The sequence below is a fragment of the Leptopilina heterotoma genome, unplaced genomic scaffold (genome assembly GCF_015476425.1).
Source record: "Leptopilina heterotoma isolate Lh14 unplaced genomic scaffold, ASM1547642v1 Lhet_444, whole genome shotgun sequence".
Taxonomy (NCBI): domain Eukaryota; kingdom Metazoa; phylum Arthropoda; class Insecta; order Hymenoptera; family Figitidae; genus Leptopilina; species Leptopilina heterotoma.
This window is the reverse complement of record NW_025111085.1, coordinates 15,136-35,891: the sequence shown is the minus strand read 5'-3', so window position 1 is coordinate 35,891 and position 20,756 is coordinate 15,136. Positions and strand designations below refer to the sequence as shown.

Sequence of the window (20,756 nt, the reverse complement as noted above, 5' to 3'; positions counted from 1 at the left end):
ACAATACGTTTACATATAAAATTAGTGTAATGGGAATTATTTACAATCAAAAAAGAAAAGTTGGTGGTAGTTATAAAAGTGAACCAACATGTGTAAAGAAAAGCAGTGTGAATGTAACTCGCAAGGTGTTAACACCTCAGAATCAAATATTTCTGAAGAAACTTGGTCTACGAATCAGACATTAAAAATAAAGAAGAAGAAGAAGAAGCAGAAGAGAGGTGAAAAATTCTATCTATTCATTTTGTGTCGTTGTTATAAGAAAAATGGAGGAAATTCTCAGCATTCCAACTCAAGTGAATTTTGATGAATCTATAGCAAATTATGAAATTCATAGTCATCAACCATATGCATCATCATCTTTCAACAATAGTGATGAAATTCGGATTATAGTTCAGAATCAGGATTTATCTATTCTACCGAGTAGCAGTTCCTTACATATATTTGGACGCTTGACAAAGAATGATGGAAATACTTTAACAGAAAATGTTGATCTCATTAACAATGCTATAGCCTACTTATTTGATGAAATTCGTTATGAATTAAATGGTATCGAGATTGATCGATGCAAATATGTTGGTTATACTTCAACTATAAAAAACCTGGTTTCACTAACTCCTTCACAACTTATACGTGTTGGAAATGCAGGTGTCTTTGAATATTCTGCTTTGGATTTAAAAATGACTATAGAAGATGGTTATTTTAATGTAACAATTCCACTTAGTATGCTTTTCGGTTTTGCTGAAGATTATAAGAAAATTGTTGTAAATGCTAAACATGAACTCATTTTGATAAGATCACGAAATGATTTAAATGCTGTTATTCAAACAGGAAATCTTGATAATAATGAAGAATTTAAAATTACAATTAATAAAATTGAATGGTTAGTACCATATATTTTACCATCTGACAGTAATAAAATTAAATTATTAAAATTTATTGAGAAGGATCCATTAATTTCTATGAGTTTCCGATCGTGGGAAATGTATGAGTATCCTTTACTTCCAGAAAGTTCAAGAATTATGTGGCAACTCAAATCTTCATCTCAATTAGAGAAACCACGATATGTAATTGTTGGATTTCAAACTGGAAGAAAGAATAAACTAAAAAATACATCCTGTTACTTTGATCATTGTAATATTACAAATGTGAAACTCTTTTTGAACTCACAATCTTACCCTTATGGAAATTTAAATTTAAATTTTGATCAAAATCAGTATTCTTTATTATATGATATGTATGCTAATTTTCAATCTTCTTATTATGGAAAAGATCCAGAACCTACTTTAGCTATTAATACTTTTAAATCAAAAGCACCTTTAATTGTTATTGATTGTTCGAAACAAAATGAGTTTTTAAAGCAGTCTTCAGTCGATGTACGTTTAGAATTTGAAGCTAGAGAAAATATGCCTGCTGATACAACTGCATATTGTCTCGTCATACATGATCGTATAGTTCAGTATAAACCAATCAGTGGTATTATTAAAAAGTTATAAGGAGTGGAGAGGGAAACAAAGTGGTGGGGGTGAAGTGGAGAAGTATATAAGACATATTTCTGAAGCAGATACTCATTTCTATTCTAAAATGGAGTTCATAGTAGACGTTCAAGGTTTTAAAAAACCCTGCAATGAGTTTATTTTCAAAGAGTTGGCTATAGTTCCTCTGGAGGCAGATGCTCAACCAAGAGTTTACCTCTTTGAACCACCTTGTGCTTGGAATTCTCTACCTGGACGTTATAAAAGTGAAAACCTGTGGTTAACAAACAACTATCATTCAATCCCTTGGATGGTTGGAGATGTGTGTTACGATGAAGTGCGAACCATTTTACAAGATGCATTACGAGGAGCAAAAACTATCTATGTTAAAGGTTATGAAAAAAAACAGTGGTTAGAAAAGTATTTAATGAATGTATACAATTTAGAAGAAATTGACTGTCCAGCGTTTAAGAATATTAAAACTGAATTATTACCACCTACATGTACACATCATATTACACAAACTGAAAATTGTGCAGTAAACAATATATTTAAGCTTCGAAATTGGTTTTTGAATGTAACGAGTGAACTGAGAAACTTCTCAAATGGTATCGATGAAGTGGATGATGATGATGATGTGAATACTAATTTAAAATCATTTTATGAAAATTATGAAACATTATTGTAATAAGTTTAATTTTTCTATATACATATGAATAAATAAATTTTATAATTTTAAAAAATGTTGTCTTTCTTTCTTGATTTACCTACTCCTTTAATATTATATACTTGAAACATTTTTTTCCTTTAACTTTAATAAAAATTTACTTATATAAAATACAATTATTTAAAAAATTGTTTAAAATATGAAGGTAGAATAATAAAAGAAGAAATTTAAAAGTAATTTTTTTTTATTATTATAAGCATTTAAATATTTACATACTTTTTACAGTGTAATCTTATAATATTTATTCTTATTCAAATTCAATAACATTAAATTTACCACCAATATACTTTAATCTCAACTTTTCCAATTGCACGGCTTCTTCCATCATTGTGAAGGAGGTAGGGTCATCTTCAAATAGTTTTGAAAACCTTGCCGGTAGAAAAGTGGTAAATGTAGCATCCAGGTCTACTACAATCCTAGAACCATATTTCGTCTGCACTTTGTTTATTTTAGTTACGTTGTATAACTCATTTACAGTCAATTCAGAAAGCGGCTTCGTTGGTAGAAATCTCTCCATGCGACCAGTGGCGTTGACTTTTTGGAAGTCCATTGTTTTAATATCTGTAAGCAAAGAAATAAAAGATTGATTTTTTAATATTAAATTTAAAAAACTAATTTGGAATACAAAATGTTTTTATTAAAGAAATGAAATTTACCTATCAAATGAGAAGATGATGCTGTAGTTGTTAAAGCTACTAGTACTGCTAATACTTCTGTAGATGCTGTAGCTGCTGGTACTGCTGATACTGATAATACTGTTGCTGCTACTGCTGGAAATTTTAATAGAAGTGTCGAATCGTTGCTTCCAACCTACCTTATATCCCTTCAACCCCCACTCTTCTTCTTCAACTCCCACTCTTTTACCCTCACTTTAACGACTGCGCACGCAACTACCTCAAAAGAAGAGACATTTAGAAGACGTGTTCAAACTCGCATAAAATGACGTCACTAAAAGGTTTCTTAAGGAATGTCTTTGTTAATATCTGCAGGCAAGTTAAAACCTGTCTGAAGGTTTTTTAGACAAACTCTTTATTCTATTCAAGATGCAGGTTGAAACTTGTTTAAAGATTTTCAAATAATACTATTGTTATCTCAGAAAAAGACAAGTTGAAACTTGCTTACATATTTTTGGACAATACATTTATCCCTATGGTGCTATAGTATTAGTGAAGCAAGCTGTGAGAGTCAGACAGGTCTGACGCATGGAACTTTCACTCACTCAACGCGTTAACCGTACGCGCACTTTTGTTGCGCACTGGGCCTTACCACACCACCCACCACCACCCACTCCCACTACCCACAACGCATGCGCGGTATCTCGCGAACGCTTAGTCCCTTGCGCTTCTCTATATGATTTTTGAAATTTCTGGTTTATACTAAGTGGGTGGTGGTGGGTGGTAGTATTGGAAATATGTATATAATAGAAAAAAAGTAGGTGGGTGGGGGGGTGGTGGTGGTTAACTAAGTGCAATGTATTTTACATAGGTGAGTGGGTGGTGGGAGGGGGTGGTATTTGCATATTCTACGTCCAAAAGGGGTGGATAGTGGGTGGAATTTGCATAAGCTAAAAGGGTTAACTAAAATCAGGTACTCCACCAACGGGTGGTAAATTACCGACATATACCCTACTAACGCCATCTAGTGACAGAAACTTATACCCCCACCAACAGCGGGTAAATTACCGATACATACCCCACTAACGCCATCTAGTGACAGAAAATTATACCCCCACCAACGGCGGGTAAATTACCGATACATACCCCACTAACGCCATCTAGTGACAGAAACTTATACCCCCACCAACGGCGGGTAAATTACCGATACATACCCCACTAACGCCATCTAGTGACAGAAACTTATACCCCCACCAACGGCCGGTAAATTACCGATACATACCCCACTAACGCCATCTAGTGACAGAAACTTATACCCCCACCAACGGTCGGTAAATTACCGACATATACCCCACTAACGCCATCTAGTGACAGAAACTTATACCCCCACCAACGGCCGGTAAATTACCGACATATACCCCACTAACGGCCGGTAACTTACCCTAGCGGTCGGTAAGTAGGAATCTACATTACCGATATGTCCTAGAACCGGCATAGCTATACTACTACTGTGTGTGATAATCGACTAAGAAGCGTTTTTTCAATAAATGCAAAGTACTTTTTTCCATGTTAATTAATTGGAAAAGGTAAATGTAATGCATTTTCTTTTAGTGTTTTCCTTATATTTTGTGATGCAATATTACATTGTTCCAATCTACGGTTGAAAATAATTTAATTTTCCTTTTTCAAAATAGCGCCAATTTCTGGGTGTGAGACACAGCATATCACCAGTTGTAAGACGGTGTCAACACCCATCTGGGCAGCATAAAAAATACGACTTTGCAGGCATACTATTTAAATGTTGTTTTGATTTTTTCTCTAGTATTTTTGGGCATGTCAAGTGGAAAAAAGTCAATTGATTCAGAAGAAATCAAATTTAATGCCCTTGTTGAAGCTATTAAATTGTGTTTATTTGATAGTCATATTTTGGAGAATAAATATTATTATTTAGTATATAATAATATATATTATTAATATATTTAATTATTTATACTAAACATAACGTTTTATGTCAAACTTATTAAATTTTAGCAATTTTTAATGAGTGTCACACAACTGGAGACATTTTTTTTTGAATAAAGCGATGTGCTCGGAAAATGTATCGTAAAATTTTTTGAGTTCATCGAAACACTATACTTTCTTTTAATAAAAGTTGCGTATTTCTGTTACCTTTCGAACGGTGTATTTTATTTACAATTTCGTTTACCCGTTTACAATTTACGGGTCAAAAATAGAACCCGTCTCACAACTGGAGTCTCAGAATTTAATGGACAAGTTTTGGGGCCTTTAATTTTTTTTAATTCGTCAGCACGAATTCAATGCATGTCTTGGTCATTTCTTACGAATGCGAATTCGTTTGCACAATTTCAGGCAAATTGAATCGAATTCAATCGAATATACAAAGAGCTTGAATGAATCCCGCTTTCTACCAAAAATCTTAATTCATTTCAATCCGTTTGAATTAGTTTTTTTTACTGGGTAGATATATGCAAACGTTATATCAAAGGTTAGAAAACTAAATATTTGAACAAAATGATTTCGTTGAATATTAGCGGTTGCAAGAAGAAGGATTTATTTGATTTCCACACTACTCTGAATCAGGGATGGGTTTATATATATATAGTCTATTTCACTGGATGTGTTCATATATAGTTCACTTCACTATAAAAAGTTTTTTTATAGTCAAATAGACTACAGGGGAGACTGGGGTAAACCCGCTCACTAGCAATTTGTCGCTATGAATTCAACTTAAGATGGAGATATTGGTACTGTGAATAATACTTAACATTCAACTTATGTTAACGAACTTTCGTTTAGTTTCATGAATGCAACATAGAATCAGAGGCGATCAAATGTTCTTAGATGTGGCAGAAAAAAACATTCTTAGGATTTTTAGGTTTTTTTATCATTATTTTTAAGTCTTTATTTATTTGGCTAAGTTTTTGTATGTTATTGGACGTCCTTTGTCGAAGCATATAAATAGTTTTGTTTTATTTCAAAAATATTTAGTGAAATTTATTCTGATATGTGAGGGATAGATTCGGAGTAAAGTCGCTCATGTGAAGTTGGGGTAAAGCCACTCACGTAGATTTAAATTTAAAATCCTTATTAATAAAATCAGATGTCTGTCTGTACATGGCTTAAAACTTCAAAATGTTAACATGATTAGTTATTATGGACATCAGATATTCCAAAAATATTCTTAAAAAATTTAATGTATGTACGTATGTATGTCTGTCATAAAAACTTTGTACCCCAATCACACAAAAACATATGAATCGATTTAAGTCCAACTTGGTAGGTTACTAGGTATTGACCCAAGGAAGGTTTATAAATTTACAGAATTAAAAAATATTAATTAGAACGAAAGATATTCAATTTTTTCAAAAAATCGAAAATTTCAAATTTTTTTATTTTTTCATGGATTGCTTTTAAAGTTTCTATACTGGAGTATTACATGTTATTTAGTCACATTTTAGCATAATTTTGCAAAAAATAAAGTCCTATAACTAATATGTAAGTATAAAAATGTTTTCAAAAAATCGAATATTTCAAAATTTTACATTTTTTCATGAATTGCTTTTAAACTATCTTTATTTAAGTATTACATGTTATTTAGTCACATTTTAGCATAATTTTGCAAAAAATACTATCCTACAACTAAGATGTAAATATAAAAATATTTTCAAAAACTTAAAAAAATAGAAAATTTCCCAATTTCACATTTTTTAATGGATAGCTTTTAAAGTTTCTAAAATTAAATATTATATGTTATTTAGTCAAATTTTAGCATAATTTTGCAAAAAATACTATCCTATAAGTAAATATAAAAATATTTTCAATATAAAAAAATAAATACAAATTACTATGAAGTTTAATTCTGTAGTATTTTTGGAGTCTCTGATTAATATTTTGACGTCAAAATAGTGTAATTCAGAATTATTTATCAAATTAATCTAATATTTTCAAGAACTTTAGAAATATTGAATTATGATTAAAATAATATTGCAGGATGTCAAGAATTGTAAGTCACCTGTGATACAATACAAGCATATTATGCAACTAGGCAAAAACTTATATGTTAAAACGTTTTTTTATTTTAACTCTAGATTTAACTTTTAGAGATGTTTTGAGCAATGTAAAGACAAAAGTTAACACGGTGTCTATTTTTGTTTAACAAAATTTCCTGCTTTGTCCAAATTTTTCACAGTTTATTTTTTTTTTGTCAAATTTAAATTTACTTGATTTTATCCATAAATAAATCTACATATGGCTATGAAAATTTACTTATTTTATGAAAATACTCTTTCAATTAAAAAATTGCTTTTTACTTTAATTTTTATATTGATGTATAATATTTATGAAAACAGACCCGAGTCAAAATTTAAGCCCTACTTCCAGCTTAAAATATAGGTCTTATGTTAGGTTTTTGCAATCGTAACGTAGGGTCTACTTGCGATACAATTAGTTCCAATCAGACTTTACTATAACTCGAGAGCTGGGTGGAAAATTTGATACATTTTTAATACATTAATTAAAGTACTACAAATTGACAAATATTGTTTTTTGCATTTGAATTGGTTTATATAACTAATTTGATAATAAAAAGTCAATCACTGATTCAAATAGTAATATTTTCCTACTGAAATAGCTAATGGTAAATAATAATTATTTTTTTCCTGTCAAATTAAATTCCCGAGCTATTTCCTGATTTTCCAGATTGGTAGACACACTGTTAAATGTATTGGTAGAAACTAAAACCCGTCGAGGACGGATACAAAAGCTACTTTAGAATAAAATAATTTCACATACTATATTTTAACAATAATAAAATTTATAACTTGTTAAAACCAAAATTGTAACTACATTTAACTTTCTCTTAATAAAATATAACATTATTTAAATCCATAGTTGTAATTCATGAAACCTATATTAATTATTTATTAAACCAATCTGTTGTTTACAGAACTCATAGTTTATCAATAATAAATCATACTTAAGACGGGAATAAGATGAAGTTTAATATTTAAAAAATAAAACTGTTCCGTCTTGAAAAGATAAAGTGAGCGGATTTACCCTGGAAAATTGTGATTTCGAAATTTGGTATATGTGCCCAAGTGCGAAATGCCAAGACTGCAAAAACGGACCATCATTGGTCTAGTAATGTCTGCCGAGAATTGGCAGTAGTTACTAGGCCATTACTGGTGTTCAAAACGTCCCATTGCTAGGACAATGATGGCGCCGATGGTCAGATTTTCAAAATTTTTAAGACTGGGCCAGCTGTCGGCCCTATAATGGCACATTCACGGCAAAGTTGATCAATCTTTAATGGCAAAAGACAATTGCCAATGATGTGCCGACCATCGGCCCAGTAATGACTCATTATTGGCACTTTAATGGCAAATAATTTATATCTTTGATGGTAAATTATAATTGCCAGTATTGGGGAGTAGCTTGGCCCAATAACGGCACATTATTGGCAAAGTTAATAAATCTTTAATGGAAAAATTCATTTGCCAGTGATGTGACGAAGATCGGCCCATTAATGGCACATTAATGGCACTTTAATGGCAAACATTTTGTATCTTTGATGGCAAATTATAATTGCCAGTATTAGGGCGTATTTTGGCTCAATATCGGCACAATATTGGCAAAGTTGATCAATCTTTAATGGCAAAAGACAATTGCCAGTGATGTGCCGACCATCGGCCCAGTAATGGCTCATTATTGGCACTTTAATGGCAAAAATTTTGTATCTTTGAAGGCCAATTATAATTGCCAGTATTGGGGCGTAGCTTGGCTCAATAACGGCACAATATTGACAAAGATGATCAATCAATAAAGTCAAAAATCAAAAGCCAGTGATGTGACGAAGATCGGACCATTAATGGCACATTAATGTCTAACATTTTGTATCTATGATGGCAAATTATAATTGCCAATATTGGGACGTAGCTCGGTCCAATAATGGCACAGTATCGGCCAGTGTAGTGTAGCTTATAAGAACCCTTTTGCTTCCTCGACTTCACGTCAGAGTAGCAGAGTGGTCAGAGTGTTAGGCTGTGGTGAATGAGGTTCAGGTATCGATCCCCGCGAGCGGTAAAAATTTTTCAAATATTTGTAAGTTTGCGTTTAACTTAGGAAAATAAACCGTATGAATATTATAAATTAATTAGTTAATTAAATAAATTTTTTTTTAATTTTGTCAATACTGGGTGCCGACGTCCAACCGTGGTTAACACCACAAGAGTCGACGCAAAGTCGGACCAATATTGTCTGCCAAGTCTCGATGCCAGCTTTGCCAATACTGGGCCAATGTTTGGCCGCGTTGGTTTTCACACTTGGGTGTATTAAAAAGTTTCTCTAAGTAAAACTAAAAAAGATAAATCAAAAACTCTTTTTTATTTTTTAGTAGAAATCATAAGCTTTCAAATGATATAAATAAACTTGGATTTAAAGAATAATTTCATAGATTTTTACCGATCTGAAAAAAAGTGAGCGGGTTTACCCCAGTCTCCACTATGTGAACTCTTCCCTGCAGTGAATTTAAGGCATACTGTTAGAATACTAGTCTTTTAAAAAGTAAGTTAATTGACAACCATGTAGAATAAATTTAATTTCAAATCAACCCAAGCATATAAAAGCATCGCAACGCAGCGACGCTATGCTTGAGGATATTTGACACCCTGATAACGTCAAATACCTTACCGAGAGAATGCCTTTAGCTAAGAAATGCTTATAAAAAATGTTAGAAGGACAAAAGAAATTATTATTTCTTTTCTCCTTCTACTAAATAATAAATATAATAAATAGTCATTAATAATTGTGCCGGCGCAGTCAACGCTGCCTACATCGAACCTTGTGGCAAATAATAAATATAAAATTTGTATCCAAATTTCAATTCTATAGAACATGCAGAAGGCGCAATGTTGCAGCCAATGTATATATATATATATATATATTCTATTTGTCATTGCTGTTTAGAGCTAAGAAAATACATTGCGAGCTTGTGCGTGTGTGGGGATGGTCGGCGGCAACACACACATGCCTGCGCGACCGCCGTTTATGAACACCAGCACACTCACTGGTTTCCCCGGCTACAGAACTAATACCTTGAAGGCTTTCATGCTACGGACACCAACACAAGCGCGCTATGCTTGCCTCTAATCGCTGCCTGGTTGTGCGTAGAACTTTCCTCTCCCCTCGGGGCCCATAAGCTGTAGACTACAGCTTCAAAACAAACGCACGTGCGTTACAGCTGACGTAAACTACAAGGCGGCATGCCTTATGACACTTGAATTTATGAATCAAATCAAGTGCACACAGAAACAATTTAACAATAGTTAAACATTTTGTTGTAAACATTGTTGTTACAACAAAATGCCGGAGGACATTAGGTTGTATGTATATGCATATATATATATATATATATATATATACTGCTCGATATGTAAAATGCATATACAAGCAACCTATAAAAAGTAGGAACAATATAATTACAATAAATAAATTATATACACTATTATAACTAAGATAAATAATAATTCTATTAATTAAACAATATAATTATTATTTAAATTCTAAGTTATTTCAAATAATATTTCAAAAAAGTATCATGTTAACAGACCGTTTCCGTTCTCACGGACCCACCGTGAGATCCAAAACGTCAGCAAAAATGCATAGACCAATGGGCCCATGACTTACTCCTACTACTTACTCCTACTCCTAAAAATCTTCCCCGCTTTGCACCAAAGGCAAGGGTTAGAGGCTTGTCGCAAAATTTCAATCATCGCAGTACGAATTCTCGCTTCTTCTCGAAGACACCTCTCCTGGGTCTAACCTAGAAAGTGTTTTGGGACAGAGAAATTTCGCGACAAAAAGCCCGTCCGCGACCCGGAACCCGATTTGCATGAATTAGGGCAGACGTTAAAATTTTCAAATTCTCTGAGCCGGTGGAGTCCAGTGCGGGCTGATTTTGGTGAGATTTTGGAATTGTTAATCTAATTAGCAGTTTTAAAATCTTGTTATTTATAACCGGCCGGTTGCATAGATATTGCCCGCGTCCGTCTCAAATATCGGTGGCCCACGAGTGCGATCAAAACCAATTATCGAATTATCTGTTGCATAGATATTGCCCGGACTAATTCGGTAAAAGGTAGATCCGCAGTGAGTTTACACAGTTGTGTGGGACGGCCGGTTGCATAGATATTGCCCGCGACCACTCACCACAAGTGCAATCTCGCAACCAAAATAAAATTGCGCGAATCTTACGTCGCGATTTTTGGTTAAAACAAGATCAAAAGAATTTTCGCCCGACGGATGCTTTGTGATTCGAAAGAGGAATAGCTCCGCCGGTAGTTTGTAAGTAAATAAGTATCGTTTCAATTTACATATTCTAACACACATACATTTTCTATTTGTAACACACTATAACCATTCTGTATTCAAAAGGTATTTTTCTATTCTAAAATAAATCATGTATTCATAGAATCAATTTCTTTACTTACCTAACTAAACCCTAAATTCAAATCATCTTAAAAATAGTGCATTTAACGAATCAGAAGGTAACTTTTAAAAGTAGGATAACGTCCCCACAAATTAAACAGAATAATAAAACATTCTGGCAGCTTGGTGCCTCCCCAAATCGAGATAAAGGGCCATCTCAAAAGCCTAATTAATAAATTTATTTCTGGTTTGTAACACATACTGAAAATTATTTTTACTTCTTATTCTTTTCAAAAATAAAATTATCTGTAGCACTATATTACGAAAAATATGATTTGATTTTTAAATGTAATTTTATTTAATAGCAACATTTTTATTAAACTTACTTCTTAATTCTAATTCCATAACTTTTGCCCTCTCTTGTGCTTCTTTTAGAGATTGTTTTAAATTAAGAATTTCTGAATTTTCAGATGTCATGCCATTTGCCTGAACTTCTAATTGTGAGAATGAATTATGTTTATGTAGAGACATTTTTTTTGCTCAAAAATTTCTTTTTCCTTATCCATTTTCGCTTTGGAAATTTTTAATTCCCTATTCTGTGATATATAAAATTTATCATAAAAAATTAATTTTTTTTGTCTAAATTGTGAGAAAACAGTTCTATTTGATAACACAGGCCTACAAAATTTAGAATTTTGTCAGACCCACAAATGGGATAAGTCATTTCCGATGTAATTTGTCACCCTGAATCCAAAACTGGCAGCGAAATTGCTCTATCACGTCAGGATTCTGAAATATTCTAACCTAAAAGAGTAAAAAAGGCCATTTTTGGCAACATTCGACTCTCAATAAAATCCACAAAAAATTTTTTTTATCATTCGAACAAATTTTAAAGGAAAGTACAATTATTCACCTTTCAAAATATTCTACACTAGATCCGATCCGACTTTTTTTCACTAAGGTACAACAATTTAAAGTTTAGGTTACACGACCTAAAAACTGAAAAAACGAAGAAAAGAATAATTGGAAAGGACTTTAACTTAAGCATCTGATTCATAATATTTTGGGATCGTTGATTAGAAAACCGATGTCGGATTTTCAAAATTCAAAATGGCGGATCCAATATGGCGGCTGTCAAAATAAAAAATTGATCGGATTCGCTTGAAACTTTTTACTCGGGGGTTTTTGAGGTCCCTAATTACGAATCTGATGTCAGATTTTCGAAATTCAAAATGGCGGATGTAATATGGCGACATATTTTTAAAAAATTCAACGGATTTGCTTGAAACTCTTTACTCGGGTGTATTTAAGGTCGCTTATTACAAATCTGATGTCACATTTTCGAAATTTAAAATTACTGTGGATCTAATATGGTATTATATGTTAGTAAAATCGAAGAACGTAAAATTCGAACATTTAGGGCATAATTTATACACTCTTTTAGTAAAGAAAATTTAAAGTTTTATATTTCTTTATGAACCTTTACACATTTTTCTTCAAAAGATTTTCGTATAGTTGGTTTCGTTTTTAGAATATAATACAGAATCACTTCTTTGCTTATATCTAGACCTGTAAATACATCTTTTCTCAATTTAGATATCTATGGGTGTGGAAATCTTTTTTTCAAGTACGCCAAAGACTTCGAATTTCACGTTTTTCGATTTTACTAACATATAATTCCATATTAGATCCACAATTATTTTAAATTTCGAAAATGTGACATCAGATTCGTAATAAGCGACTTTAAAAACACCCGAGTGAAGAGTTTCAAGCGAATCCGATCAATTTTTTATTTTGACAGCCGCCATATTGGATCCGCCATTTTGAATTTTGAAAATCCGACATCGGTTTTCTAATCAACGATCCCAAAATATTAAGAATCAGATGCTGAAGTTAAAGTCCTTTCCAATTATTCTTTTCTTCGTTTTTTCAGTTTTTAGGTCGTGTAACCTAAACTTTAAATTGTTGTACCTTAGTAAAAAAAAGTCGGATCGGATCGGGTGTAGAATATTTTGAAAGGTGAATAATTATACTTTTCTTTAAAATTTGTTCGAATGATAAAAAAAAATTGTTGTAGATTTTATTGAGAGTCGAATGTTGCCAAAAATGGCCTTTTTTACTCTTTTAGATTAGAATATCTCAGAATCCAAACGTGATAGAGCAATTTCGCTGCCAGTTTTGGATTCAGGGTGACAAATTACATCGGAAATGACGTATCCCGTTTCTGGGTCTGAAATTTGTAGGCCTGTGTAATTATAAAACAACATAGGGATGAGTTTTCGAGATTTACGCTATGAGTTTTTAGTTTATAAGTAAGTAGTGGAAACTAGAGGGATTATTATTTTGAAAAACCTCTCTAACAGCATTGGATATTCAGAATATTTTAACACGTATTTTACACAAAACATGCTCATGTTTGAACATTAATAACAAAAAAATCTATAAATATAAATTGTTTATGAATTTTGTATGAAAAAGATCAACTTAAAAAATATAGAATGATAGGCATTAGAAATTAATTTTTATACACGTTTAAGGTCCCTTTCACCGTACAAATCATCACACCCTCGTGGCATGGGTAATCCCATTTCCATCCCGCAATAACCCCAGGATATCTGAGGGAGATTCCATGAGATATCTCACGGGACGGAAATTTGGATAGCCCAAGAATATCCACCGGATATACACTAAAGTGGTCAAAAAAAGTACTTTTACTTTCTTCACTATTACTTTGAGACGGGACACCTTAAATGAATAAAATTCTTTGAGTTACAATCAATGAGTGTTATTCGCTAAAAAGAAAAGTCAAGGAAATTTTCATAAACTTTGAACCAATATATAAAACTCGTTCACTAAAATTTAGATTTTTTGCTTAAAAAAATGTCAATTTTTGTCTAAAAAAATTCGGAAAAGTACTAGTCGATGGAAATTTTTCCAAAGAATGCAGTGCTATTGGAATTTTTGAGATATTTCAAAACGCATGCGCAGTAGATAAAAAAAATTTATAACTCAAAAACACTTCCTTCGTTTTGGCTCAAATTTTCAGGAAACATAGTTGAAAAGCCATACTTTAAAGTGATTATTCCGGAAATCTGGGTATTTTAAGTTTTTAGCCATATTTTTGCAAAATAGTGAAATAATTCAACTTTTTTCAATGTTTTCTTACGGTTTTTGCCTTTTTGTGCCTAAATACAGCTATATAGAAAGAATCTGAGCTCAAATTCACAATCCTTGGAAAATTTTCAATCAATTATCTGTATTCAAAATTAATTTTATTTATTTTAGACAAATTGTAACAGCAAAAACAAATACAAGATATAATTAAGAGTATTAAAAAGGTGCGCATGACGATTAGGGTGGGGCATAAATTTTTTGATTGGAAAAAAGCAAGAAACCACTGCAATTCGTTCCAATGACAAAAAAAATAAATACGTATTTATTTATTTAAAAAAATATTGATATTACGGAGCCACCGAGCACTTTAATTTTCCCATATAAAATGCATGGGAATTTCAATTTTTGAAAAATCAGAATCATTTGCGAGGGTTTCAAAAATGTTAACATCAAGCTATTAGGTTTATAGAGGGCTCTCTGCCAAGTAATTTGACCTATATAACTTTCAATTTTTACCACCCCTATCTTCTACAGCACTACCCCAAAGTTACCCCTTTTTTGGATAATTATATAATTGAACGTGTTTTTGTGGTATAACATCGAGTTTTTAACGTTTTTTGGCGGATCTTGTCTTTATAAAAAATACGTCTTTTAAAAAATACGTACTTATTTTTAATGTCATTGGAACAAATTGCAGAGGTTTCTTGCTTTTTTCCACTCACAAAATTTTTGGCCCACCCTAATCGTCATGCGCACCTTTTTAATACTCTTAATTATAACTTGTATTTGTTTTTGCTGTTAAAATTTGTCTAAAATAAATAAAATTAAGCTTCAATACAGATAATTGAAACACAATACAGAACATTGAAAAAATTGAATTATCTCACTATTTTGCAAAAATATGGCTAAAAACTCAAAATACCCAGATTTCCGGGATAATCATTTTAAAGTATGGATTTTCAACTATGTTTCCTGAAAAGTTGAGCCAAATCGAAGAAGGGGTTTTTGAGTTATAAATTTTTTTAAAAACGTATTAAAAACCATAAGAATACGTATTTCCAAGTCAAATTTTTGAGAAGTGGAAAAATTATAATGGCTGTTTTCATGTTAATCATGAAAGGTTATATAGGAGTTAATCATGATTATCGCATCCATTATGCCGAAAAAAAGTTAAAATTTACTGGCCTGTGTAATTGTTACCAATTTAACAAAACAACATCAAGAATGAAAAATATCGATATATTAATTGTAAAAAAACGAAAGTATAAATGCCTCGAAACAAAAATATCGCACGTTGCATTTATTAAATAAAAATTTAATGTTTCCGAGTTATTATGAACAATTTAACAATCTATACTACTAGAAATTACTGTAGAATAAGTGCTGAAAAAGATCATATCCTTGCCAAATTAAATGTAATGTCCAAAAAAAAGTTTTGTAAGCACTTAATTAATTATTTAATTAACTTATTAATTTAATTATGTATTTTCTCGAATTTTTTATTACGAAATTAAGAATTTGAATATTTCCAAGTTACATAAATTCAAGAATTTGGATTTTTGAAGGTTTTGAGTATACCCGAAAATTTCGAGAAACCGAATGTAGTTGGGCATCCGAAAGATTACGGGTTTGTAAACAAGCTTGACCTGACCAGAGCCCCGAACCTGAACTGACGCAGCCCGACCCGATCCGAAAAGTGAAAAGCCCGAAATTTCCTGATCGGGTTTCAGGTTTCGGTCTTTTTGTAGAACTCTAGTAAAAATCAAAATTGAAAAAATTATGCCTATTATTATTAAGGTAAAAAACCTTGTCTTTTTTATCGTCATTTTTCTTAAGCGTATTTGCTTCTCCCCTTGAAGTGCTCCTTCGCGGAGGTGGTAATGCTATTCTCTTGTTACTTTTCTTATATATGTCGAGTTTTTTAACAACATCTTTACGACTATCTGTAAATAAAAGTAAATTCTTAATTTAAGGGGGTGATTACACTAATTTTAAGGTTGTTTTTAAATAATTTTTTGATAGTAAAGAATATTTGTTACATTTAATTTTTTTTTACAATTATATAAGGTAGGGTCAGTTGGGGTAAATCCGTACAAAGTACCTATTTTTCACAAATGACGTAAGTTGTTTTTGAATAAAATAACTACAAATTTTTCCTTTCTATTTTCAATAAACTTATAAAATTCTGCAAAAAATGATTCTTTAACAACAACAAAATATTAATTTTTCAATAAGATATTTAAAACGTAGAGTGTTTTCAGGACCTTAATTTTTGTCAAATAAAATTGTTTATATTGTGGCCTTGGGTCCAAAAGATTTGAGAAAGTTGTTAAAAATCAGCAATTATTACTTTATTTCATCCAATGCATTTTCACTGTGAACACAGCTCATCAGGACTACAGAAAAAATATAAAAAAGTTGTGTAAATAGAAAATATGAAATCAATAGCAACATTGTGTGTGGAATAGACCTACCACATTGTTCAATGATACAAATTTATAAAACTTTTAAAAATTTAAATTCGAAAAGTTTTTTAAAGGCCAACATAACCTCAAAGTCGAGACCTGTCAAAAAATGGAATAAAATTTGTTCGGATTTACTGGATTCTTGTTTGAACAAGATCCATCGAGACTTCCTTCATTTTATAATAAATAAAAATCCAACAGAACATTCCAAATTGATAAATAAACATAAAAATAATAAACAAAATAAATAACACATGTGCTCATCATTACAAAGGACAGTGATACAATTTCAAAAAACATAAAATATACAATAGTAAAGTCTATGACACAACACAAACTGTAGAAGAAAAAATATATAAAGATTGATTTACAGTGACAGAAATTCCTTCAAATAATATGAAGGTTATTTCATAGATGTATAGGTATGCACCGGAATTATTGTCCTTTAGTGTTCGAAATTCTATCACATGTTCCAATAATATCAAAATACATTATTGATAGATAATGATATATATTAATATATATATATAATTAATATATAATTATATATTAATATATTTAATTTATTATAATTATATTATAATAAGATATTTAAGAAAAACCCTATTTTCAGTGATTTGACTAATTTTTTTATATCTTCCGAAGAAATTAACGTTTTTAACGTTCATAGGCTCATTTTAATCTTATTTTATTCTAGAATTAAGATTTCTTAAAAGATTTCATGTACATACCTACATTTCTTTAGAATATGAATGTAAAAAAATATTTTAATAAATTTTAATTCTACAATAAAATAAGATTAAAATGAGCCTATTAACGTTGAAAGACGTTAATTTCTTCGGAAGAAATAAAAAAATTAGTCAAATCACAGAAGATGGGTTTTTTTAAATATCTTATTGAAAAATTAATATTTCTTTTTATTCAGAAGTCATTTTTTGCAGAATTTTATACGTTTACTAAAAATAGAAAAGACAAAATTTTAGTTTTTTTATTTTCCATGTTAAAAGATATTGAATAGTCATCAAAAAAGTAGGGTTCGCACAATTACAGCCGGTAGTGTAGCATTGTGAGAAAAATTACTCAAATAAAGTGAATACTAAATAAGGGCAGTTTTATGTGATTCCTTCAGGATCTTATCGTCGTATTGATGAGATTTATACAGGTAATTTTATTAAAATTTTGTTTAAAGTACTTTTGTCAAAAATAACCAAATTTTGAAGAATCGACCATATACGTGATAATAATTTTTATATTCTTTACTACATTTGTTTATGAGTTTTTTTAATTCCGAATAGCGAATCCAAAAGGAAATATGTATTATGTAAAAACTAATATATTATTGGTATATCTACTAAGTAAATGATAAATCTCCTATAAAAAGTAAATACAGTGAAGCCATCATATACAAGAAAAGATATGGAAATAGCGGAATATTCAATTGAAGCAGTCAATTCGCAATAAAATGTTAGCTACACTAAGCGGTATTACCCGGACCTTCCAAAATTTAATTTATTTGTTTTAAGATGGAAGTTACTGAAGCTGTAGGAAACATGCATAAAATGCAAATTCGTATATTGGAAGGGAACTTTGGTGAATTGAGACAACGATTGGTTTATTCAGGTACTAAAATAGGGTGATAATGATCCTAGGACTTATTAAGCAGGGAATATAAATCGCAGTTATAATACTAATCAATTTCAAGGAAACAAGAAAACTGGAGAAATCAGCTTGGGTAAAAATAAACCACACGTCTTACTCAAATAGAAAGGGGTACCATCAAGATGTCATAAATGCTAGGTGCCATAGATACCTAAATGATTATCACATAGGAAGAGTTTGTAAGGTGCAAAGCAGATCAGTTTAGAGGTGCGGTAAAGCTGATAACAAGTTCACAGACTGCTAAAAGTAGTGAAGTATAAGGAGACATCTCTTCAGACTTGAAGGAAGCTAAGGAAATTTCTATTTAAGGATCCTTCACTAGCGAAGAAGCTTGAAGTCAATCAAAAGAACAGTTGTCATCCGTAACTAACATAGAAGTGCGGGTTTGGAAACAGAACAAAAAAAGAGTGTAGCATCTCATTTTAGAACGACATAAATATCTCTGTAATAGAAACAATTGATTAAAATTAAATTATAATTAGTAGATACCGTCAACCGGGGCTATTTTGTGCACCAAATAGCTTTTTTTTGATTCAAAGATTTATTTAAATTCAGAATTAAGAGAATAAAGAAAATCAACTTTTGATATATGTTGTGGACATTCTTCTGAAGGTTTCCTATAAATTTTGCAAAGAAAAAAATTTTTTTGTCTTAGTTATAGTCATTGAAAGTCGTGAACACAATAACTCCCGGGATGGGGCTATTTTGTGCATCGAACTTTGTTTTTCTATAATGTTGCGTAAACAATTTTTTTAATCGTTTCTGCTTCATGAAATCTTTTGTGTATATATTTGAGAGTAAATTAAAAAAAGAATGACCTAGTAAAATTTTTTTTGTAGATATATTATACAAAAAATGTAAAATAAAGCACTAAAATTTTGCTAAAATCTGGATTTACTAAAAATTAACAATCTTTCTTTAAATTGTATATTACGCAGATAGTAAATAAAATTTTTTTCTTTTTTAATATATATTTTATAATAATATACTAATATAATTATAAAATGATCGTTTAAACACTTATAAATAACTTTAAAACATCATTTCAATAGGAGCTTTTTTAATGGTTTTGAATGATATTTTTAAAAAACTTGAAATAAATATTTTTAAGGTTAAATAGATAACATATTAATATCTAATATGACTTTCAAGTTATTTTAAGAGAAACGAGAAAATAGTTTTAAAACTAATTTGAAAAACTTATAAATATTAATTAAAGTTCATTTTTTGAGGTTACGTTGTGCACCGGTAGAGCTTTTAATCGTTTTAATGATTTTAATTAACGTATTTACAGTTTTTTGACAGAAAAGTAAGACAAAAATGTATAAAAATGATAAACAGAATCTTCTTTACTTACTAAATAAAATATTTATGAAAAATATTTGATTTTTTTAAGTGCACAAAATAGCCCCATGGAATCCTGGTTTTTCAGTTTTTTCCACTTTTCTCTTAAAATAATGAATAAAAAATTAGCGCATTACATATGTATCATCACAACACAATTGACAACAAATATCTAACTCAGTTTATGAAACACATTAAAACTCTAGAAGATCTGGTATAATTTTTTTGAACTTTCAAAATTTTTTAAACAAATTTTTCGTTCCAAAATTTTCGTTTTCCAAAATATTTTTTTTTATGTCACTCATACAATCGGCCTGTTCATTTCATGAAATAAAGAAAATATTTATAATTTTATAGAACAATAATTTTCATTTTTACATTAATATAAAATTGTTAAAAGGGTAAAATAAAATGCAAAAAAAGAAAAATTAATATTTTTAAAAAATTCGCAATTTATTATTCAAATAAAAAAATTTTAAAAAACGAATTATAGAAATAAAAAGTTTTACAATCCTAGATAGATAAGATTACTACCGTAACCTTGCAGCGCAATGTTAGGAAGATTGCCCGTAAGGTTATATAAGGTTAAAATGTCCCACCTTTCGTAAGGTTACACTGTAATGTTGCCGTAAGCTTGCCATATATTACTCGGTAAGCTTGATGCAAGATTATTGAAAGATTGACATAACGTTACTATAAGGTTGCCGCAAGATTACAAAAAGATTGCTGTTAATTTTGAAAAACAAAAAATTTCTAAGTTTTTTAAACCATTTTTTATAATTTTTATTGCTCAATACGCACATAAATTTAAAAAAAAATTTGAAAATTGTAGTAACAGGTATAGGACATTTTAACCTTGCACTGCAATCTTCCTAAAATTGCACGGCAAGGTTACAGTAATCTTACCATAAGGTAA

General features: G+C 30.6%; 1 protein-coding gene across 1 annotated transcript; it reads left to right on the top strand.

The window, feature by feature from the left end:
* Window positions 1–263: 263 nt before the first annotated feature.
* Window positions 264–1,493, top strand: LOC122507074. The gene has a single exon (XM_043619583.1). The coding sequence runs from the start codon at window positions 264–266 to the stop codon at window positions 1,491–1,493; it is 1,230 nt and encodes a 409-aa protein (XP_043475518.1).
* The last annotated feature ends 19,263 nt before the right edge of the window (window positions 1,494–20,756 follow it).

Coding starts and splice junctions, on each gene's coding strand:
- LOC122507074 (XM_043619583.1), top strand. CDS start 264: ATGGAGGAAATTCTCAGCATTCCAACTCAAGTGAATTTTGATGAATCT.